The sequence below is a fragment of the Mizuhopecten yessoensis genome, unplaced genomic scaffold (genome assembly GCF_002113885.1).
Source record: "Mizuhopecten yessoensis strain PY_sf001 unplaced genomic scaffold, ASM211388v2 scaffold10987, whole genome shotgun sequence".
NCBI lineage: Eukaryota > Metazoa > Mollusca > Bivalvia > Pectinida > Pectinidae > Mizuhopecten > Mizuhopecten yessoensis.
Genome location: NW_018408821.1, coordinates 523708 through 550267, shown reverse-complemented (window position 1 = coordinate 550267; position 26560 = coordinate 523708). Strand labels below are relative to the sequence as shown.

At 35.2% G+C, this 26560-nt stretch overlaps 1 protein-coding gene across 1 annotated transcript in view; it reads left to right on the top strand.

Annotated features, from left to right (window-relative positions):
• Positions 1–18902, top strand: part of LOC110464424 (low-density lipoprotein receptor-related protein 6-like) — a 20047-nt gene extending 1145 nt beyond the window's left edge. The window contains exons 2-15 of the mRNA XM_021519631.1: positions 976–1231; positions 1630–1783; positions 2487–2630; positions 2948–3202; positions 3865–4015; positions 4248–4391; positions 7398–7506; positions 7806–7953; positions 9517–9639; positions 10025–10258; positions 10737–10926; positions 13449–13579; positions 17376–17552; positions 18697–18902. Coding sequence (XP_021375306.1) covers positions 976–1231; positions 1630–1783; positions 2487–2630; positions 2948–3202; positions 3865–4015; positions 4248–4391; positions 7398–7506; positions 7806–7953; positions 9517–9639; positions 10025–10258; positions 10737–10926; positions 13449–13579; positions 17376–17552; positions 18697–18902 — 2422 coding nt within the window. The remainder of the gene's footprint in view (positions 1–975; positions 1232–1629; positions 1784–2486; positions 2631–2947; positions 3203–3864; positions 4016–4247; positions 4392–7397; positions 7507–7805; positions 7954–9516; positions 9640–10024; positions 10259–10736; positions 10927–13448; positions 13580–17375; positions 17553–18696) is intronic.
• The last annotated feature ends 7658 nt before the right edge of the window (positions 18903–26560 follow it).

Genomic DNA, 26560 nt, shown 5'->3' with positions numbered 1-26560 from the left:
ATCATCATCGTCAACATCATCAGTCTATCAATCTATCATCATCGTCAACATCATCATTCTACCAATCTATCATCATCGTCAACATCATCATTCTATCAATCTATCATCATCGTCAACAGATGCATCCTCAATAATCATCAATACATCAGCCACATGCTACCATTAATATATATATGTTCTTATATATATAAAAATAGATATTGACAACACCTATATTTTAACTTCCCTGTTTCCCTTTCTCGTGGTGGTATTGCATAATTTTATTGTAACTTCCCTCTTTTTCATTATCGTGGCGGTGTTTCAGAATTACATTTATTTCTCCATTAATCTAGAATATTTTTTTTTAAAACCAATCCTATCATCATTGGCTTTTCCATATGCACATTACACCTTAAATGGTGTTGTTATTCTCCCACTATTTTTCCGTAACTTGGTATTGATATGTTTATGACGGAATATTTTCTTACGCGGATCACTTTTGTGTGGACACAATTTCCGGTTTCAGACGTCATCTTGCGCGAGCAGACGTTCTTTTTTGAGAAAATACGTTCCCAAGTGCTGGGGTATAAGAAAATCCGTTTCATCTCAAGTTGCTCTCAAGTTGTTCTCAACTTCTTCTCATACTGACAACCAATTATAATGAATTTTTCATGCTACCGGTAGGTGGTATAAAGTAGTATATAGATGATAAATACATATATCAAAATAATTAACCAGAAACATAAGGGATAAATCATTTTACCGGCTTTGAAGTTAAGCGACGCTACTCTGTAATCTTTAAATAAAATGTATCTAACTAGCGATTGGTCTTTTTTGTATTGTCCAATCGAATGGCTCACCGCGTGCCTTACATTTCGTCATGACAAATTCCAAAGGTGTAGAAAAAATATGTAAATTGATAGCGGGGCCATTGATTACGAATATGGATATTATAGATTCCAATTTGTCTTACTTTCCGTTCTGATTGTATTTCAGATTTATATTTTGGTTTGATATAAACCCTTCCGGATACAGGATAGAGCGGGCATCCCTAGATGGCAGTGATCGCACACGCGTCATCACCCGTAGTTTGCTGAGCGTCCATGACATAGAGACAGACCCCGTAAACTCGAGGATTTACTGGACAGATGCCAGGAAATACACGATAGAGTCGTCAAAGTACGACGGCAGTGATAGGAGGATCATTTACAAACGGATCAACATGTTCTTCAGATCAATTTCGATAGACATGGTAATATAGCATTTCGAAATTTAAGAAATATGTGACTGTGTTTAATGTTAAGGTAAATGGTAGCAACATGTTATTAAAACAGGTCCTTTTATACGTATTCAACAAAAATCACATTTCTCGATAAGTCCAAGTTTTTTCTCCGAAATTTGAATGTTCGAAAATAGAAATAAAAAGAAATTCTGGAATACTGCAGGGTTCAAACCTTTACATTGCAATTAATCTATAAAACACACTGTCCCCTGCTTATAATTATATCATGTATATAGATTATATTGATTAGTCCTTGTATATAAGTGAAAATTGAAATATGTCTGTCCCAACAGAAAATAACGGACTCGATATTTTTGGGAGAAAAATATTTCAGTTACATCTATAACTAATATCTATTTTTATTTTAGGACTACGTCTGTGCTACCATTTTCGATGAACAGTCCTGGCGCTGTATTCACAAATCGACAGGCGACGTCAAACTGACTCGCTTCAGTGAATTCTCAACATCCAATCCGAAGCTTATATCCATATACAAACAGGAATTGAAGCCAACCATGACAGGTAATGAGAAAATGCTCAAGCATTCATTAACATATATTTTATTTTGGATAATGCGCACTCATACTTATAAAAGCATTATCAATCTATTAAATTTCAACAGTTCTTCTATGAAAAGAGGCATTGCATAATCTCAAATGTGATATTCTCCCACTTTTCACACGATTAATATAATCTTCTCCCACTTTGGGGTAAGACAGAACAAAATCTTAACCCAAAAAGTATGATTCTTAAAGGTCTAGCCCGAGGCTTCGCCAAGGGTCATGCGTTGAAGAATCTTACCCCGAGGGTTGAGATTTTTTTGACATAATACTTTTGCGTGTATATATATTAGGAGAGAGCGTATTAGTAGGCAAGGTGTAGCTTCATATTTATTTAAGATAGTTAATGAAACAAATATCGCATGCATATCTGCTCTGATACTGAAAATTAATGCTAGTGTGGGTAGTTTAGGGACTGTCGAGATAAAGCGAGAAGGGCTTGGAGATGTAATAGTAAGCATATATCCTAAATGAAATTAAAAGGTGAGAAAACATGTTCACTTTTTACTTTATTTATGTTCGAAAAGTTTTAGTTCTGCAGACGTTTCTTTTATAGACTAGATCTGCCGTTAAATTCAGTTTGATTTTATTGTAAATAAAATACCTTTGAACATAAATTTCTAGTAAATAATTTTGCCATAAAAGTATGATATTTTGTTGCTCAGACAACTGTCCGATGCTGGGGTGTGAACACTTCTGTGTGAAGCTATCCTCCATCAGTGCCTGCATGTGTAAGGAGGGGTACACAATGGACACAGCAGGTGTATGTAATGGTAGGAACTACTTTCACATTTTTGCCGCTGTTCATAGTAAGTTTTATAATTCTGAGACAGTAAGTCATTTTTTATAACAAACAGAACGATACTGCATAGTTCTTTAAGGAATTAATATTTATAAGGCTTGGTTTGTAAGGCTCGTATTTCCTGGGTGATCGAGTTAACGATTATTCCGGAATTGCCATCCGCATTACTTTTACATTTACTTTTTAAACGATCAGCATTCCGTTTGTCGTTCCGTTGTATACAGCTTTCCTGTGATACAATAACCACTTACAGAAATACAATCTGCCTTTCAAATATTCCATTCGTCATTACCAACGTGTATCATGTTCGTTCTTTCACAATAGTGAACAACCATCTCTACGGCAAGGGAGTATTCCTATGCAATGCTACCAATATCTGCATGTTTGATTACCGAGCTTCAGCAGGCCATACAGAACCTCTCCTCTGTTTAAGTAGCATTGGTCAAGTTTGTAGACACTTGGCCGTAGCCGCATCTACTGGAACTATCTTCTACGCAGACTCGGTAGCTAACACAATTAACGGATATGACCTTACTACGAACGTGATTGGACCATTGACCGCAGCATCTAATGTGTCCGGTATGTTAAAAAAAATCGAAAACAAAACTATAACGATTGGGTTGATGGGTTGTTGTTGGTGTTGTTGTTGTTTTCTTGTGTTTTTTTTTTCGCTCTCTTTATATTTTAAAAATCATTTGTTCAACATCCCAATATGATTTTACCTTACTGCGATCGCAGAAATGTTATGCTAAGGGACATAGCTACTGCTATATATGGCTCTATATGTGAAATAGAGACATTAATATGACCGTATGTACCTTTCTTGCATAAAACCTATGCAATAAATAATAGGCAGCGCACGTGTTAAAATATATAGAAACAATGATTCCATAGCAATTTGCAGTTAAACGCCTCCACATAGAGTATTCAAATTCCTACAGAATGAAAGAGTTATATTCATAAACAAATTTTATATTGACCAACTTTGAATGATCCTTTGTTGTTTGGTCTGTTTAGTGAAGCCAATTGTTCTTTTAGTTTTCGGACTTTTAGTCGAATACTTTTCGGAATCCTTATTTGATACTTTCTGTGATATCCTACTACGTTCTGAAATACAAGATCAAAACTTCTGTTTTCGTATATATGTCACCATGCGTTTTTGAAACGGCTGTACAACTAAATTTATCTCAAATTATTTAAATTTTTCGTGAATTAATGTATATTATTTATCATCCGCACAGGTCTAACATTCGACTGGACGGATGGTCATATCTACTGGACAGAGGCAACTTCCGGTCAAGTTAAGGCTTTGTCACTCCAAACCAACGCTGTCATGGTCATTTCACAGACAACATCACTACCGTCGTTGGTAACTGTGGATCCGCACAGCAGGTTTGTTTCATTTGTGACGTAATGTATTGTTTGTTTAAATCAACGACATCTATAAAATCGAATACAATCTAAAGTGCACTTCGTAAAGTCAGTTAAACCACCGAGCAAATTACTCATGTCATTTAAATTGATACTTGTTAAACTATTTAATCTAAACCTAGTTTTAGAAAGAAAAAAAATGCTAACAAATTATGCAAACAATTGCTTTGAAGATGTTGCCTTTTTTGCAAAGGTCGCTGTTTTGGGTTGAAGACACTGGAGGATCGTCCATGCAAATTATGTTCAAATCACTTACCGATAGCAGTTCTGCTCAAGTATTGAAACAGTTCAAAACATCATCTATCAGAAGTCTCTTCTACGACATCACAAGCAACAGGTGTGTAACCCTGTAATAATGTTTTTTTTCTTTATACTGAAACGTTTAAAACATGTTTTGATATCTAGCGTCGATTACTTATACAGTAGTTCTTTTCATTTATTTTTTACACATTGTTTGAAACTTGAAATATATGTATTTCAAATTGTTTTGAATGGCGGACAGGTTTGCTCCGTAATAAATTATATTGTTGCACCTCAAGGGAATTTCTAGCTATTTGATTGGTTGGGAGAAAATTAAACAAAAATCTCTGTCTCCCCCCGAAAATACATTGGTTTTAAGGGGCACGGGTGATATTGCCATGAGACAGTGAAAAATATCACATGCGTGAAAAATGTGCGTGCACCGCTTCGTTTCCCCACCATGATGGTCACAAGAACGTTTGACGGCAACAGCCAATTTTATCAAGCCCCGCTGCGATAGCGATTGTAAAAAGCAGAATATCAATACACAAGATGTCATTATCGAGGTTTGCTGACGTTTCTGCGCTACAAAGACTTTTGGTGTAACAACATAGATATGACATTCATTAGCAGGGGACAGTGAATATTGTCAACCCTTACAAATCCATTGTCCCCCTCGGCTTCGCCTCGGGTGACAATGGTTTTCTCGGGTTGACAATATTCACTGTCACCTGCTAATGAATGTCATATTTATATAATGTCAACCGTAAATACCGTCTAAAATTGAAATCAAAGGCATTGTAGACTCTTCATCAACCGCTTACCTCCATGTTTACTAACTACATTACTTTCAAGTACATCTTTTTATTAAGCTGTAACATAGAAAGTTTTCTTAAATATTCCATTTCCTGATAGCAACGTTCCTCTTGTCAAGAGTTAAGTTATTTACATGTCGTAGTTGATTCGATATTCCCGAACCTGCTATGCATTTCAGAATCTCTGTGATGGATCTGGAATACTGACAAACTTAATAACAACACAGCTTTTTGAAAATGAAGGTTGATAAAGTGCTCTGGTGGCCAACATTTTCCGATTAAGGAATAGTTTACTCCCTCCCGTATGCGATATAAGTATCGATGTGATTTGTGTGGTCGTTAGTGTGTCTAAAGCTTTCGTTTGTACAATCCCCTTCCACATTTTGAGAGCACGGTATTGAAAAGATTTGACCCAAATTTGCATGACGGGTGTTGTCGGTGAATTAGTATCTTATACTTCCCATATATTTCAAGTAAATCTTTTCTTTGTTCATTTATTTTATTTTAATTTCGAGCCACCGTTTTGTTTTTTGACGAAAAAGAAGATATATATCACGATAACTTATGTATCAAATACATATGAAGCGGTTGACTCTTTGTTAATTACATTGTTCAATAAATGATCGTTAGTATAGACTTGCTTTAGTTATTTCTTTGTAATTATGAAGTAAGAGTAGTTTGATTGGCTAATGAAAGAAGACAGTTCATTGGATGGCTAGGTATATAAATAGAGGTTCCATCAGCTCGCCGTTTTTAGACTGTACAAAGCTTAAACGGCGGCCTTAAAATCAGGACAAAATTGTATTACCACTATAAACTGTATAATACGACCCATNGCTGAAGAGCTCTCTCTTGTTTTGGCGGTCGAAGTAGAAGGAACACCTCTAAAAAGGTAAACAGTGACCAAGCTGAATAAGTTTGGGCCTAGCTGCATAAGCTAGGGTTCCACTGTATTCCTTTATAGTAAATGCTCAAAATAAATTGTATTACTGGATAGTGTGCATAGTCACAGTGACAGGTACCAAAGACACAGGGTTTACCAAGGCATAGGTTTCATAGTGGCTAGGATGGCTTGGCCCAAAGGCAGTCGCGGTTAAAGGGTGACGTGGTCAAGGGGTGTCGCGGTAAAGGGTGTACACAGTCACGGGTGTCGCAGTAAGGGGCAATTTACTGTTGATACAGGGTGACGGATATATTGAGATACAGTTGCGTTAATTGGCTTTTGACTATATTAGTGTTAGAGGTATATTAATGTTAATGTAAAATATCTACCGGGTGTAGATTAGGCAGTAGTGATTTGAGGCAGTAGTTTGTTGAATCATTAGGTAATAAATATTTGAGTCAGATAGACGGCCATTATTTTGTATATATTGTCGGCACTGTTTTGTTACAGCAATTACTGGGTCCAAGATAGAACTGTAGGCACGCATCCGTTACACATATAATGACCATCAGAAAATCCTGAAATATCTGTTCAAAGCAAGACATTGCAGGTTACCCATCAAAATAGCGTCTATATAATTTCACTTTGAATTAAATAACTGCATATATTTATTAAGATATAAGTGTCTTCTTCTATATGATTTGAATATAAATTTTTGTAACTGGCAATTATAATTTCTCTGTATGTTACATTTTAAACAACTATACGGTGCTTCGAGAAGGAATATACATGTATGAAATGGAACAGTAGAGGAAAATACGATGAGCTATACTTGTTACATACAAAAACCAAAACCATACCTCATGCAACATCTTCACTGCCATGGAAATACATCCGATAAAAAATGAAATTTATATTCGAACGTATTTTGAAAGCAAATCTTTCAAAAAACAAAAACACTTGCAAATGAAAGCCATGAATTATATCTTTTTATGATCATTTTTACGGTTTTAATCAATATCACTCTTGCCAATTGTGCTAAAAGATCATGCCAATACAATGTAAACTGTAATAGTATCTCCTGTGGAATTTTCAAGTTTCATTATATACAAATGTATACTGTATATGACGTTGGACAATTTAAACAAAATTCAACGCAATAAGAAATTAAATTCGTTCCTAGCATAATTATCCTTATTTAATAGACAATTTAAATGTATAATATACCTTGTATGGTTGTAATAAAAATTTAACAAAACAATAATACTATCCCTTACAGTACAAAAAGAACTTTCGGAATTTACCTGATATTTGCCTTTCCAAAGTTCTTGGTTTCACACTGATTGCTTTGTTGTGTTTAAATACCTGTACTGATTTCGGTCCCATTGACTTTGATACATTTCAGACTATTCTATGTAGATGACAATACATTGAATACGACAACTAGGAATGGCAGTTACAGCACGTCATTCCCCTTCAATGTGGACAACGTCAACCAAATGGTTATTTACAAGGTATGCGTTGTCACTTTAGAAACAATTATTTAACAGGATTCAATATAAATATATTTGTATAATTTACAATCAACACAAATGTTTCAAAAACGTTTACCAATATATGATTTTCAGAAATAATGGCAATATTTCAGTTTGTCGATATTAACGTAATTTTGTTGCTGTGTTTTGAAGTATCCATTAAAAAGGTTTGATTGCATGGACATTTTGTTTATTGACTTAATACTTATGTAAAAATAGATCCTATCACTTCCTAGAATGTAATAATGTATTATGTCCGTTTATTTTTCATCATCTAGACATATGTTATCTGGTTTAGTGACACAGGATATCTAAACTCGATATCGACACATTTCTTCCAAAAACAACAAACAAGTCTACCGATGACGTTCGGAACTGTGACAGGCATGGCCGTGTATGACCCCAACCTACAACATTCATCAATAAGTAAGTATCTAAAACCATGATGTCAATTATATCACAAATTTATAAAATGGAGGCTAAATGTTGTTTGGTTATTAAGAATAATGACCTTACAGTCGTCACTTTTTTTCAGTATATTTTTAGGTTGATACCAACGTATATAAACAAAAATTATTCACATTTATTTCAACAATGTTCGTTGTAAGAGTTGTCATCCATGTTTTGAGAACCTTTTTTTTTCTTTCAGACAAACATACATATACATTTTAGATAGTAATATAAATATACACAAACACAAACACATATACGCTATAGCATACATACATACATACATACATACATACATACATACATACATATATGATATTATATATATATAATACATACATAGCATACATATATACATATGTACACACACACACATACTAGGGGTGTCACAATACACCGAGAGTGTATCACGATATATCGCAATACAGAATGAATGTATTGCGATACGTATCCCGATATATTGTCATAGGAGAGATGTGCCCGATTTTATGATAAGTTGTTGTCAGAATGTTTTCAAACTTAATCATCATATATAATATGGATCACATGGATTTAAGATTTAAGAACCAACTATCGATTACAAAATCAGCTTTAAATCAATATTGCGATGCAGCAATATTTCATCTCTGTACAATACAATATACCCGTGTATTGCGATATACCTGATTTCCGATATATTGCGATAGCCCAAACACATAGCCCCACACATATGTATACTGAACACACTTACATTTACTCAGGATGCATACACACACACATGACATATGAAAATATTGTAAACATAAACACATTCCTACATGCATGCATAAACGTAGCACAAATCAGTACATGTAGTTTATGCAATAATCCAAACCAAAAGGATACTTCAGTATGTATCACTAATGATCTCTAAACTGTTTCATTACTACACACAGCATTATTACAAGGGAAGTCATCAGAACATATATACATGTGTAAATCGAGAATGCATTCATACATATATGCATGCTCAAACATATATACACATATGCATGCATACACGCATGCATGCACACAGATATGCACACATATACACATATATCCAATCCATGCCTAGGAATGTGCAAATATATCCATCCGTACATACATTCATCCATAAACATACACAAACAAACCAAAAAACATAAACATGTATACACATAGTTATATATCTCATGTGAGTTCTTTCTAATTTTATAAGATTATATGTCAATCATCAGTTTCATCTCACTGCATTTTGCATATAGAATATCATATAACTATATAAATATACATAATTCAATGTCTTGTTTTATACAGATCTGTGTTTCCAAATGAGTTTCAATAGTACTGTTTTCTGATCTGACTTTAAATATTTGTAATTTATATTTTAAAGAAATGTTGTTATATATAATATATATAGTTCTCGAGTATTCTCGGGTTTCAGCTAGGTTTATTAATTTCTTTACCCCTAGAGATTTAAAATAAGATAGTATAGGCATGTAGCATTTTTATCTTTAGGGTATAAACATATTGTGTTTTGAGAACATACTTTAAATCTAGGTCCCTGCCGATACATGAATGGAGGGTGTGAGCACATGTGTTTTACTGGACTAACCGGTGCAGTTGTATGCTCCTGTTCTTATGGGTTTATTCTACAACCAGACCAAAAGAGTTGTTCTAGTGGTAAGAAATTCAACGTCTTGTTTTATACAGATCTGCGTTTGTAAATGAGTTTCAATAGTACTGTTTTCTGATCTAACTTTAAATATTTGTAATTTATATTTTAAAGAAATAAGCAAACACCATTTGGTTTATAGCAATACAGTTTCTTCAGTTTCCTAATTATCCATACTGCGGATTATTTTGAAAGTCACCACTGTTCTACAAATTCCTCTGAAATGGCGAGATAATAGTTTGTCTCCAATTGTAGGTATTTTTTTTAATTAATCCTAGACGATTTCAATATCATACTAATAAACAATTGTAGGTTCATTGGTTTATAGGGAAACAAAACAAAATCGAAAAAAAACAAAACATTTTAGTTATGTAATATTGTCTCTATTTTCAGTTTATCAATCAGAGAATTTCATACTTGCACCTGATTTCGCCAACGGGATTATCTACCAAGTGTCCACAGTTGATGCTAGTGTTATTGCTTTGGATATTACAACTGCACAACGTCCATTGAGTGTGGTTTATAAGCGAACGTCTTCTTACGTCTATTGGGCCGATATAAGAGAGGGTCAGATAATGCGTGCATCAATTGATGGAACTAATGAACAGGTTGTTTTTACCTCTGAAGGCAAGATACATTTTCTTATTGTATATATTTATCTATCACTATTAAACAATTATTCTTATTTCTAATCATTCTATTTTATTCATTTTATTTTCATTGATATTCCTTTTTTTTGTATTAAGACTTTGTTTCTCCATTTGAATATAAACGTACCAAAAAACTATTTTAACTTCTAACATAAACCATGCATACAATACATAGGCCAAGAAATCTACAACATTTGTCAAAATACAGTATAAGGATACACCATTTACCCTACGAAATAGATATCATATTACAATGTAACTTCAATGTAATTATTTAGTGAGAACATATATTGTAGTACATTGTATATACTGTACCATGTGAGCATCACCGTAAATATATACCATGTAAAAAACTAGAAATATATGTATTAGATAAATTGCAGATAAAAAAAAATAATTATATAATCCAAATATTATGAAACAACAAAACCATATCATTGCATCTAAACCTTCAGGTGCAGATTCGTACCCGACTTTTCTGGCCTTAGATAGCTCAACTGGTAATGTGTATGCCAGCATCAAGAATGGTGTCAACAGTCCAAACACCGGAAGTATAATTGTTCTCCAGCCATCTACCAGGCGCTTTAAGACGATAGTAGAAGACCTACAGACTGTAAACGGCCTCGCACTGTTTCCATCCAAGGGGTGAATATCACTAGCAATATGTAGTAAATTAGAAACGTTCGTTTTGAAAAGGATTTTGCACTACCGAGCTAGCTTATTAATATATTCTATAACAAATACTATTAATCTAATAGCCATAACGCGTTTATTGCATTCGTGACAACTAAGAGCTTTTGAAGTTCTTGATGACTGTAATGTTAGTCTGTTCATCGACAGTTCTTTAAATGGCATAGTGTATATATAAATTGAAGAACAATAAGGCAACAAGTGCAGTTTAAGAGACTATAACCACAGGTCAGAAATGAAACTAGGAGACATATGTCACAATAAACGAGGTACAGTTAATACGAATGTGTTACCAAGCCTGTGGAATGAATCTTCAACAAATGCTGGATTACAACTAGATGTAGTATAGTGCCCCAAGTAGTGGATTACAGCTATGGGGACATGTGCCCTAAATAATCGAGTACAGCTAGGGGGATTAGTGCCTTAAGTTGTGGAGCACAGCTAGGGGAACTAGTGCCCTAAGTAGTGGAGTACAGCTAAACTATTGTTATACGTAGTTGAGTACAAGTAGGTGGATGTGAGCTATTGCCTTTAGTAGTGGAGTACAGTTTGGAGGGCGGACGGTCTAAGAAGTCGATACAGCTAGGGGGTTAGCGTTATAAGTAGTGGAGTACGACTAGAAAAACAAGCACCCCACGTACTTGAGTATATTAAAGGAGCATAGTGGCAAAGGCAGAGGAGTACATATTGGTAGATTTGTATCCTTAGTAGTGGAGTACAGCCAGGAAGGACTAGTGCACAATAGTAGTGGTGTCCATTTGGGATCCTAGTGTCAAAAGTAGTGAATTACAGCCAATGAGGACTAGTGCTATTAGTAGTGGAGTACTGCCAAGAAAGACTTGGAACACGAAGTAGAGTACAACTAGCTATAGGTATAATAGTGCAACAAGTAGTAAAGTACAGCTATCTATTGGACGAATGATGCAACACGCAGTTAAATAACGCTAGATATTGGACGAATGATGCAACTCGCAGTTAAATAACGCTAGATATTGAACGAATGATGCAACACGCAGTTAAATAACGCTAATTTGGACGAATGGTGAACACGCAGTTAAATAACGCTAGATATTGGACGAATGATGCAACACGCAGTTAAATAACGCTAGATATTTGACGAATGATGCAACACGCAGTTAAACAACGCTAGATATTGGACGAATGATGCAACACGCAGTTGAATAACGCTACATTTTGGACGAATGATGCAGCACGCAGTTAAATAACGCTGGATAATGGACGAATGATGCAACACGCAGTTAAATAACGCTAGATATTGGACGAATGATGAAACACGCAGTTAAATAACGCTAGATATTGGACGAATGATGAACACGCTGTTAGATAGCGCTAGATATTGGACGAATGATGCAACACGCAGTTAAATAACGCTAGATATTGGACGAATGATGCAACACGCAGTTAAATAACGCTAGATATTGGACGAATGATGCAACACGCAGTTAAATAACGCTAGATATTGGACGAATGATGCAACACGCAGTTAAATAACGCTAGATATTGGACGAATGATGCAACACGCAGTTAAATAACGCTAGATATTGGACGAATGATGCAACACGCAGTTAAATAACGCTAGATATTGGACGAATGATGAAACACGCAGTTAAATAACGCTAGATATTGGACGAATGATGCAACACGCAGTTAAATAACGCTAGATATTGGACGAATGATGCAACATGCAGTTGGATACCGCTAGATTTTGGACGAATGATGCAGCACGCAGTTAAATAACGCTGGATAATGGACGAATGATGCAACACGCAGTTAAATAACACTAGATATTGGACGAATGATGAAACACGCAGTTAAATAACGCTAGATATTGGACGAATGATGAACACGCAGTTGAATAACGCTAGATATTGGACGAATGATGAACACGCTGTTAGATAGCGTTAGATATTGGACGAATGATGCAACACACAGTTAAATAACGCTAGATATTGGACGAATGATGAAACACGCAGTTAAATAACGCTAGATATTGGACGAATGATGAAACACGCAGTTAAATAACACTAGATATTGGACGAATGATGCAACACGCAGTTATATAACGCTAGATATTGGACGAATGATGAAACACGCAGTTAAATAACGCTAGATATGGACGAATGATGCAACACGCAGTTAAACAACGCTAGATATTGGACGAATGATGCAGCACGCAGTTAAATAGCGCTAGATATTGGACGAATGAGGAAACACGCAGTTAAATAACGCTAGATATTGGACGAATGATGAAACACGCAGTTAAATAACGCTAGATATTGGACGAATGATGCAGCACGCAGTTAAATAGCGCTAGATATTGGACGAATGATGAAACACGCAGTTAAATAACGCTATTTGAGTTCAGCTAAATAAACCAGTACAACAAACAGTGAAGTTTAGATTGTCAGACTAGTGTTATATGTACTTTGTTTAAAAATGTGATTTTCCTCTTTCAGGATAATGTTTTATATGAATGGGAATGGCAGTGCCTCCTTCATTGAACGCGCTTCAATGGATGGTACAAATCCACGAGCTATTGTTACACTACCGAACGATGGGTATACCATTCTAACTATAGACTACGTCAGTAAGTACATATAAGATTAAATATGGAACGTACTTAAACCATACTGTAAATCAGCTATTTCAAAACAGTCCAATACACATACCTGAATGAATCACTTAAGCCATTTCTCAACTTTCACATTTATATTAAAATAACTTTCACATTTTATTGATTATTATTGGTTGGTACCGATTAACAAGTCCTTTTCGTGTTTGGCATAATGTTAGTAAAGCCAGTAGAGAATGGATAAAGTAATAATAAGTATAAAATTAGAAATAGAAGAAGTACCGGGTATTTGATAAAAACAATAAGGTTTAAAAAGGTACACGAAAAATAATGATGATTTTTTAAGAACACCTGACTAAATAGCTGCCAAATGTAGTATATAGCAATAACGTGTTACGTTAGCATTACCATCATTGGATTTGTTTTCCCATTCACTTTACAAGAAGTCTATTTGGAGATTTGCCTTAATCTTTATCTTGCACATCATAAAAAAAAATCCCCAGAAAATCCCAAGCCTGAGAGTATAGAGTAAGTAAGCATCCATTGTAATGACCGCTTCGATCAGGCGCAAGTAAAGCTGTACAGACAGAGTCAACCAATCACAAGGCTTCATCAGAGTGTTGGTGAACGCTCTAAACCACTGAGTTAATTGTGTAAAACATTCATTATCTTTGCATATATGTTTTATGCTTACGTCATCAATGACGAAATGCACAATAGCCCAAGGTGCTTTAATTATATTTATGTAGCGTCATTTAGTATCATGAAAAGGGATTACGATCCAGTTTATATTTATTTGTTTTGAAGAAAAAGAAAATGTTTTTCTCTATTTGACAATGTTCTGGTAGTATGTTATCCTCCGTTTTTAGCAAATGTTTTTTAATCATACATATTGAATTGAATTGCTAAACTGGCACCTAATCTTTTAATTTCTAGCTGAAAAGCTGTACTGGTCACGCAGTCATGGGGTATCGTATAGCGACCTTACTGGCCAAAACGAAGCAGTACTTTTCAATGATGTAAAGGGTATACTGGCAATTCAAATCCTCGAAAACTACTTATTCTACACGTCTCATAATCTTAAGTAGGTTTTACGTTTACTTGAGGATAATTATTAATTTTTTATCAAAATCTACGCTTAGTAAAATTGATTATATTTACATATTGTATTATCGGTGTTTTGGAAAACTCCATATGTAATTAAATTTTACAAAGTATATATCTGGTCATTTACTACCATCTATACTATGAATAATAATAATATACAACATAACATATAGCACCCTATCTATCTAGAATAATACCCTTACGCGATTTACATTACATAGATATACAATTTATACAATCAATACAATTAGCAAATACATTAATCAATACAATTTTTAAAGAATTCGCAGGAGCTGCCTATTACGGCTTCTAAACTTTAAGTCATTTATTTTGACTTCAGTAAAATCGTAAAGTACGATCTCCTGACTGGCATGGCGGTGCCTTTTATGTCTGACAATGCAGAAATTGGAATCATTTATACCACTTTTATTCACCCCAGACCATTACTGTCAGGTAAGCATAATGTCAGTTTCATATATATTAGATTTTACCACTGATATACGAGGTTTTTCGAAACCGTTGCATATGATAATTGATCAGAAAGCTTGAATGGTGCGTGATTGTCATTTTTCTTAATCGTGACACCTGGAAATCTCACGTCAATAAGAATCTTAGGTCCCACTCCACACTCTAAAGGGGTTTGACGTTCTGCAACACTCCTAATGTTGGAGGGGGGAGGGGCAGGGGCAGTTTTCTTTTTTTAAAGGTATGTTTGACCCCTAATGCATCAACATGTCTTAATGAAAAATGTGCTTAATGCATTAATTGTAAAAGGAATTATATTCCCTTCTTTAAGTAACGCCTGCTTCATGGAAGGTATACAATTTTATAAAGTACGCTGTCACAGTCAATCACATTGACCAATATTCAACAGAAAATCATAAGATACCGGTTTTATATATATGACAATATTTTTTATAATCAAAATACAGTATATCAAATCACACAATTATTGCTTTGTCATTGGATATCCTTATTTGAATATACAGAAGATATCCCTCGCCAACCAGAATCTACAGCATTATTTATTATGTCGATAACATCACGAATATCGTCATATGGTCATTTCGATTGTCGAAGTGTCTTACGACGGTATCCTCACTTACACACAGTACACCAACACGCTGAGGGAAACAATTATGAGGCAAAGTATTAAAACCATATTAAAGGTTTAAAATGTGAAGCTCTTTTGCAGCCTGCTTCATGAAACATATAAAAAGTCTATGCGTCCCTTAACGCGGAGAGGGCAGGGTAGGGAGGTTTACGGTCTACCTGCTATACGAACTATACACACATTTTGTAAATGCAAATGACACTCATCTTACTCTCAGCAATGAATTAAATGATAAAAAAGCTTAGAGTGTGATTATGTCTTAAACACTATTTGTTAACAAACTTTCACTATTGTCCATCATTTACTAGTACAGAACATAAGAAAATGAAAGTTTACCGTCATTATTTTTATACAATTTTTAATATTGTATTCAAATGAAAATGTAAATGTTGTCTGTTTATAATAGAGTCATCTGCATGTTCAGCGAATAACTATGGATGTAGCGCATTCTGTATTCCAAGGGAGACAAACACAGTATTTCCCTGTGCTTGTCCTGATGGAATAAACCCAAAGCCAGGTGTTCCAAACTTGTGTGAAAACGGTTAGTTTTTTAAATGATTATGCCGTTGCAAAAATATACATATATTATGCCATCCTATGGACCGTCGGTACCGTGTATTGGGATTGTATCTGAATCACAGTAGATCTAGATGTCGAATGCTAAAGCACACGCAGCATGGAATTTTGAAAGTTGCAGGCCGAAAAAAAAGAGCTTATGATGTATGGTCGCAGATATGATGTCATAACGAAATATGATATATCCTTTTACGATATAATTTGTGAACTGTTTTGAGACAATCTACGAACTAGGTTATGATAAAGCGGTATATATGAATCTCGAATTCTGATTCGAATTATAATAATGAAATATGTTGACATGTTTGATAATGCTTATTAGTGTGCATTGTTGTTTCGTCTGACAGTATCTCGGTCCTCTCTTTTGATAACGTGAAATTACTTGGTTTTGGTTTTATAAGTTCTTTTTGTAGAATGCGTAGTACATTTCCAAAACACCTGGTCCATATACCCCTGGCATTTTGTCAGGGGTGTTCGTTTCTGTTAATATTTTGCCATAGTTTCATCGGTTTTATATTTCGTATTAAGATTTTGTTTAAACTCTGGTGTTCTCTTGTTATTTTTGTAATAACGTCGTTCGTATGCATTACACGATTACTCATAATGTTCCCCAGCACTTTAATCAATGCAAATTACTATGATTATTTTCTTCATTTTAAATGTTATTTATTTTCTAAAAACTAAAAAACAAACGAGTCAGATATGCTAGGTTGTTTTATATTTCGAATTTGTGTAGGAGAAAACACATGACGTCAGTCCATGATATCGGCCGATATCAACGGGAAGTTTTGAATTGTAGGGAAAAGCATAAATCCTCATTTCTTTTTTTATATAAAAACGAAACTACATACTGTATTAGCAATAAAATGTATAGATATAGACGCGCTCCTTGATAAGTTTGTCTGTGACATATGTTGCAGTTATACAAGTACGTCTTCAACATCTTTGTTGTGTATTGCTTAAATACAGCACTCATACATGCCATGTTATCACTGTCTCTTGTTCTATGTTCAGACATTCTTTGTGAAGATGGCGTTACAAACGGGGTGTTCAGCAGCCCGTGTGGAAGCCTAGTCCAGGAAGCATGCATGTTCCAGTGCTATCCAGGTTTTATCAGTGCTATACCCAACAGTACCTTAACATGCAGGGAAGATGGCCAGTGGAGTGGAGACCCTCAAACTGTTTGTGAAAGTAAAGTATCAAATTATCTTTTATAGAACCACTTTCCAAAACAGCGTCTGTAACGCATAAAAATAATTCTTTGCACTAAATTCTTGAGATTTTTATACCAAATAAATGACACTGGTTATATGCATTGTTACAGTTCTCAAAACTCATGCATGCGATTTTCTGCCTGGAACCTTCCTGTATTAAGTCTCTATTTACTGACTTTGATTTCTTTTAGCCTTGGTTTTAAAACAGATCTGCAAATGGGCATATATATCTTCCACTGTTGGTTAATTCGAATTTTTAACTAATCGATGTGTTAAATGTTTCTTTCCATTCATTATATTACAATGCTTGAGATGAATATTCAACGAATAACCTTATTGTCAGTTCCATGGGATACATCCTTCCATTCAGCACTTGTAAAGGTGGTCTCAGTTATAAACCTAAATGAAAAATTCAATTATTTATCATATTTAACCAATACCTAAGTAGAAAACAATCCTTACTCGTTTCTCACTATTTTTCAAACTTCAGTAAGTCTTACTACAAACTTCATAGACAATTATAAATTCTACGAGTACAAATTCCGCGAGTACTTGAAAAATACCGGGACCTACGCTAAATTGGCGATGACATAAGTAAAGCCTTTCCTATCAGAATGAAACTCTGACAATCTGAAAAATCTCAACACAATGTGAGAATATAACCGTATACAAATATATATATCATTAAAATGCATGCAATCACGTGAGTGTCTTGCGATCAGCTTTAACAATATAGGTGGTACATACAGCTCGTGGCTTTCTTAGTCACCGATATTTGCCGCAACCACGATAGCAACAATTAACTCTTATGAGCCGTGGCAAGGTTTATGATACACACTTTTGCTCATTAATTACTCTTATCAACTCACTGTTTCAGTAGCAGTTCATACCAATTTAAATTTGCACCTTTTGGACCCCTAGCATCACCGATGAATCTAAGGACGACAAAAGAGCTCGTTCATGAAGTGTAATATGTTTTTCGCATACTCTATTGTGTAACGTTACATTGTTTTGTCGGCATATGGAAAATACTTTATAAGTTTTAATTTTTCCATTCATTTTTTTTTTTTTTACAAAAGTCTAATATTGAAGTCAACATTAACTGTTTACTGTTTTGTTAGATAAATGCCTTGCACCTTCTGAGTCCGATAATGGGAGATTGTGGACATCGTGTCATAGAGCTATCAACGAGACCTGTCAATATGACTGTTTCGCTGGATATACCAAGAACTTTGATGTCATAACTTGTACAGAGGGAAATACGTGGTCACCTGCCTTGGCAGATATGTGTTCCATTGATGAAGGTATTGTTGTCCAGCTCGACTAATATTGTTATAAATATATATATAAAATCATCAATAACTACTCTCATAAGGGAATTATATATATTTTTTTTTAATCCATTTATTTTATTATCAAACATGCTTATGAAAATGATGGCTTTAGTGAAGATGCATCTTTACAACAGCTCATATAGATATATTGCTACAAAATCTTGTATTTCATTTGTCTAGCACAATAATACAAAAAATATCTATGCACATATTAAGTGCTAGCATTTTGGTTCGTATTTATATCCTAATGAACTATAATAATATGAACAGCAACAGGTGATGTCCAGAAAAGACAAAGTGAAGAGGAGGATACCGCCACCCTTGCGTATTTTGGAGTTGCGGGGGTTGCTGGGCTGTTGCTAGTTGTATTTCTTATCATCGTAATCACGTGTTTTGTTAAGAGAAGGTACGATCAATTCAGCTTCTACCTTAAACATTTAAGCGGATAGAATAACAGAATACTTAAAACAATATATAAAGACCATAAATGTCAATGAAATTAAACTTGTATATTAAGTTGGGATATGAGAAGATATGTACAAAATATATACAGGCTGAATGATCCGTCATGTAATTGTCACTCTTAGGCCAAGATTGATGTTATCAAGACAAGATTTTCAATACTAAGCAATGTATGGTACCGCTTACTTCCATATCTCTACAAAATTTAAGATATGTGAAAATATTTTATACAAACTTGTGTAGCCAAATAGTAAAAGTCGATATGATTTGTAAACATCAGTCAGCATGATAAAGTTTTGAAATATGAGTTACAGTTAATCAGCGCCTAATGAGTGTATAACTCCATAAATACAGTAGACATATTTCTAATTACCACAACTGCTTTCATTGACATGCTTAAATAAATAACGCTTTACATTTCTGAATCAATTAAAAGTAGTGTATATACGTATTTTTCCTATGATAAGAATAACATATATCGTATCATATGATATACTATACATGTATCGTCCGTTTATTGGTGCCTTTTCTTCATTATTTTATAGATTTAGAAAAAATATGAATAAAAGGCAAAATCCGAATGAAACCACAACTACAAACAAGCCAGAGTCATCCAGACATGAGATGATGGCGTCAGGTGTGTTCAATGACATGCGTGATTTCAAAACAGGAAGTCCATTACCTCCAAAAGAGCCGCTTCCCGACAGTTCTGAGACAACCTACCCTGATCCACACACTTGGGATACATTGTGTGATGCGATTCCTTTTGATGTCATAGGAGAATCTTCTGATTTTGATTTTTCTATAGCCAACTCTTACGAAGAACAGAATACCAACCAACCATTTTCTTTATTAAGACAAACTCCGCCAGCATCCCCGGATATAAGGCATAGTCCTACAGGGGAACAAATTATGCAAAGGATAGTTTCAGAAAGTGCAATGCATAAGTATAAAGAGGAACTCAGTAAACATTACGTATCTCCTCCTGTTCATACCGAAATACCAACAGGTAAAAAGGAAGCAAGACAGCGGCCTTATGACGGTCCGATTGGTGATATCGGGGAACAAACAAAAAGCAGAAAAACATCTTCTTCAGTGAAAGAAAAAAACTCAAACGCAAAACCTGAAATGCGGCGCATTGCATCTGCAATTGCAATGAAGGTTCCTACGGATGTCAAAAAACCTGCTGGAAAGCCATCAATGCATCGAACGACATCGGTAGCGTCAATGCAGACTGTTCGTGAGGAACCTACTATGCGTCGAACGACTTCTGCCTTATTTGCACAATCTTCAGCGGGATTATCTAATAGACGTCGGTCATCTGTTGTGACTTCATTAGGAGATCAACTTATCACTCGACGTCCATCAGAGGTATCCATGGAAACACAATCAAGAAGAAACTTACAAAAGAGACGGGCTTCAGTTGCAGGCATTCAATTCAACAGCAATGAACAATGGAATAGGCGCCTCTCCTCTGGTATAGCCATTCAGAATTTGCCTGGAGATAGGCAAAACAGACGTCGTTCATCTGTCATCTCAGTTAAGTTTGCATTCGGGGACCAATCCGAAAACAGTCAACGCTCCTCCATATCCCAGGCACCCGATGAACCTATCACACGGCGATCATCTGTCGCTCCTGTGGAAACTGTTGACGTAGAGGAGGATGTCTTCGAGCCATAGATACATTTGCTAAGCGTATAAGCACTGTGATATTTGTTTATTATTTTGTTAATATTTATGTCTTGTTGTTATCTGATTGACGTTGTTACCTGTTTCCAGCAGAATCGTTAGGTATATCTGGCACATTAAAAGAGCATCCGTGTGAATTCAAACTGCTTTCTATGTCGTTCTGGTTTCGTGACGATTCTGTATAAAGGACACTTAATCAGTTATACTCTCAACACATGATTTAAATTGTACAAATACAAATGTACCACACATAAGATTAACCTCGCTCTTTGGGTTTTTATCATGTTTCTTTTCTACTTCTTCTCTATATTTTGTTAGAATTCGCAAGAATAAAACAGATTTAATTTTGTTTAATTGAATCGTTTATTCAGGACTCAATCATCTTATCCATAACCATTACAATCCCGGTAAATTGAACAATTTGTATTGTGAATCGAACATTAAAATTAGCGGTGTATTTAAACGATTAACAAGTAATAATAATAATTAAAATTGAAATTGAAATATGATTTCAATTTTTATTGTCTAGATTGCTTACTGGGTTTCCTCGTCTATGTAATATTTGAACATAGCTAAAATTATGTAAACCATGCATATATACCATATGACATAAGATATTACTTGCTAATGATTCATGTATATATGATGTGTTTCTTGAATATTTCCCTGTAATCGGAGCAATTGAAATAATAAAATTTCTTGTCAATTCGGAGCTAAACAAAGGTTGAATTTTAACAACTAAACCAGATTCTAAAACTGTAATAATCAAATAATCAAACTATAAAAAAACAATTTCTCAATAATAAGAACAAAACCGCCTAAAGACATATTTAATTCACTGCTATTTACATAGAAAATAAGGATTGATATTTTTGTAATATACTGTTTGGGATTATGTTAGCAATACCGCAAATATGATTTTTATTTTTGTGAAAAAAAGAGAGAAAAATCCGATAATCGTGTTTTTTATTTCATTTATAAAAAAAACTGCTTATGTTGTTTTTCTTTGATACAAACGCTGTAATCTACGATTCATATTCTTGATAATACTATAAACTGATTTGCTTTCGGAAAGTGTAACCGGTATGATGACGTCATTTTATTTGACAGGAAAATACTACTAAAATATTCGTAACCAACTCTTGTTTATTGTCGATTACACTGTATGCGTGTATATCATAACCCATTAGTTTAGTGCGAACAAAAAATATTGCTGCAAGGTCATTCCAACATCTTGGATTATCAATGTAAAATATGGAAGCATGTGGTGTCTGAAAACAAGCTGCATCACTATTTGTAAGATTAACCAGGTATATGATAAAAAATATAAACAAACCAGAGGAATTGAATATAGTTTTATTTGTAAAAGTGATAAAAAATGTAAAAGATGTGCATTGTGCATTGTGCACATCTTTTATATTTTTTATTTATAACATTTTGAACATATCAAAATAGATGATATGGGAATACTGTTTGCAACTTGGGTTGTCGCTGCTATTTTGTCAAAGCGAAAAGAGCAAATGTTTCATACCTTTTGCAAAGATTTTTTTTTTCGCAAAGTCATTAATATGTGAATACAGATTTACAAAAATGTAATCATTTCACTGCAATGGCCATGGTTTGATTCCCCCATCAGACGTGAAAAGGTAACACCTGCGCGCTTACAACATCAGTAAGTTGTATAAATTGGAGTTTGTATTATAATTGTTGTAAAACATTTAAAATTCCTATTTTATAGCAAACAATACTAGAGATGCAGATGCATTGAAATTAATATACTTTCCATGGAATATTTCACAAAGACACAAATAAATAAAGCCATTTTCAAATATATAATACCTCACAATGATAAATGCAATATTATTTGAAAGGATACATGATAAAGTTAATAAAGAAAACCGAGTAACGATACATGAGTCGTAATGGTAGAGTAAGTTGAATAGTGAACTTATTATGAAATGTGTAATTCTATAGAATCAACCTTCTGTGTTATAAACAATACTTCATCACAAATCACGGATATTTAATAAATAAATAGATAGCTTAAGATTATTACGACACAGGAGGTGAAATACATTACAATAAAACAATGTTTGGTAAAAAAAAGATAAAGTTCAATGTTGATTTAGTTATAAAATTTGATGTTTTAATTGGTGTTATGTTATCAAATATAGTTTTTAAAAGAAAGTTAAATATTTAAACCACATGCATTGCATATATTCTGAATGTCTTTGCCAGGTTGTCGGGAACAACAGTACACTGACATCATTATCAGAGTTGCAGACAGGCACATATTTATCCCATTATGGCGGTAGCGTACATACATATGAGCATGCGCAGTACACATATATACAGTTGTGATTATAACCGCAGTCATACTAATAACCGTGACGGACAACATCAACATAACTACAAACATAACACTTTTCCCCCTTTGGAAAAATATAATTACTACCAGTAACTATTAGCCGTTAAATGTTATTTCACTTCAGCTTAATCTCAATGATTTTAATACAGTTAGCACAGTTCATAATAATAAGTCTGTAATTCAAAACACAAACAGAACTTTAAAGTAGAAACTTAACTAACACAATTACAGTTCCAGTTCATTTTTGAAATGTCACATGGTCTCAAGCAGACAGTTTGGTTTGGAGTGTTCGCGACGTGGATAGCGCGGTTCTGCTTCCCTAGGTACATTGTGCGATTGAGTATAACCAGGATCAGGTCTTGTCTCTGCTGATGTCTTTACTCGATTCGCGTTACTAATGGAGCGTTTCGGAGAAGACACTGTTTTTGGATTTTTTGGCACATTTTCCTGGTGTGGAATCGCTGATGCAGGCTCTATAATATCACCCATGGGATATTGGGGCGCGAGAAAGGTATCACTAGTAATGCACGACTCGTCCAATCCTGTCTCAGATTCACTGTCTAGGATATCACAATCAGAGTGACATCCACGAATTTGGTCGACATGTCTTTTTCACTGGAGATCACCAACTTGAACAGTATAAGTGACTGGTCCAAGTTTTCGCAAAATAAGTCCTGGAACCCATAATGGTTTACGACTCTGACCACGATAATCGCATACTATTGCCAAATCTCCAACTTCAAGCTCGCGACATTTCTTCGTGCGCACTTGATTACGCCTTTGAACTGACTGTTCCAAACTCGGTTTCATAACATCCAAGTATTTCCGTCCCATGAACAACTCCGCTGGCGTTACTTTTGTTAGAGTATGCGGTGTTGTCCTGTATGACAACAGAAATGAAGCCAACTTCTGGTTTAATGAACCTCCCTCATTTTACATGTTTCTCATGCCAGTCTTGAAGGTTCGAACTGCGCGTTCATCTTCGCCGTTAGAACTTGGGTGATATGGTGCTGATTTGACATGTCGGACACCATTGTTTTTGAGGAATGTTTCGAATTTTAATGCGATGAACTGAGGTCCGTTGTTCGATACCACCTCTTTTGGCAAACTGTATGCAGAAAACATGTATCGAAGAGCATTAATAGTACCCTCTGCACTTGTCGAACACATTCTCACCACATCCAACCATTTTGAATGGGCATCCACTACGACTAGGAACATTTCATTCAGGAACGGTCCTGCATAGTCAATATGAACACGTTCCCATGGCCATAACCAGGGATTCGATCGCGACTGTGGCATGTTTGGCAGTTGTTTCCGACAACTTTCACACCTTGCCACCCTAGTTTCTATGTTTGTATCCAAGTTGTAACTCGTTCAAGATCTCCTCACGTTACCTCTCAGGAACAATAACTCGAATTCCTCTCAAGAGACATCCTTCCTCCACGGTCAACTCGTCCCGAACACGATAAAACGGAAGAAATGTGTTATCTGGTTTTTCATGTGGCCAACCACTGGTGACAAAATGCATTACTCTAGACAACACAACATCACTTGTGGTTGTCTTAGCTATCTGCGTTGCTGTTAATGGTAGTTTGCTCAACTGCAGTTTGTTCACCTTTGTTGCTTCCTCATCCACTTCGGTGTAGTCTCTAGTATCAACTGGAAATCGTAATAAAGTATCAGCGTTTCCATTTTGAGTTGTCGATCTATACTTGATGTCGAACTGGTAGGATGACAACTGTATAGCCCAGCGTTGTAATCGAGAAGTTGCTAGAACAGGAATTCCCTTCTTTGGACCTAAGATCATTGTGAGAGGTTTATGGTCAGTCAGTAAATTTGGGTTCATAAATGTATTGGTGGAACTTGCATACACCGTATAAGATTGCCAAAGCTTCCTTTTCAATTTGAGAATAAATCCGTTCAGCGAAATTCAGTGTTCGTGATGCGTATGCTATCGGTCGATCATCACCGTCGACAGTGCGAGAGATTACTGCGCCTAGGCCATATGAGGATGCGTCGACTGCCAAGGTTACAGGTTTGTCTGGGTCATAATGAACGAGAACTTCTGAAGACATCAATAACTGCTTGACCGTTTCACATGCTTCATGAAAAGCTGTCGTCCAATTCCAATCAACTTTGTCGGCCAATAAGGCGTTAAGAGGCTGTACCACAGTAGACATGTCGGGAATGAACTTCCTGTAGTAGTTCACAATACCTAACCACGACTGCACTTCCTCCTTGTTCTGAGGATCTTTTAATCCTACAATAGCCTCGACTTTACATGGTTAGGGATAAATTCCGTCCTTGTTTTCAACAAAGGCAAAATATTCTACTTTCACTCTCATGAAATAACACTTGGATTTCTTTAGCTTTATCCCATAGTCATCCGAACGCGGGAGTGTGGCATCCAAATTACGCTGATGGTCAGCATCATCTTTTCCTGTTATCAGAACATCATCCAGAATAGCCCCAACTTCGTCCAAGCCCTATAACACAGTTTCAATAGTTCTCACGAAAATAGCTGGTGCTGAGGCTACACCAAAAGGAAGCCTGGTGTACCTGTACAAACCCATGTGGGTATTGATAGTTACATACTCACGAGACTCCTTGTCCAGAAGAACCTGATTGTAAGCTTGGGTTAAATCTAGTTTAGAAAACTGTTGTCCTCCATTGAGTTAAGTGAACAATTCCTCACTGGTGGGAAGAGGGTACTCAGGTACGTCTAGTACAGGATTAATGGTAATCTTTAAATCACCGCAGATTCTAATTGAGCCATTAGGTTTCATGACAGGAACAATTGGGGTCGCCCAATCTGAACTATCCACCTTTTCCACTATGCCTGCTGCCTCTAAGCGTTCAAGTTCTCTAGCAATTTGATCCTTGAGGGCGTATGTTACAGTTCTGGCCTTTAAGAACTTCGGTTGGGCATTATCCTTAAGTTTAATGGACGCTGTGATCCCCTTAACTGTGCCCAATTTTTCCTCAAACACAGAATATTTCTGGGTATTAATAGAGATCAGGTTGATAGCTTTCCAATTTAGCTGTAACCGTCCCAACCAATTTCTACCAAATAGGGCAGGTCCATCACCTTTGACTACAAGCAATGTTAACAGTCTGATCTGTCCTTCA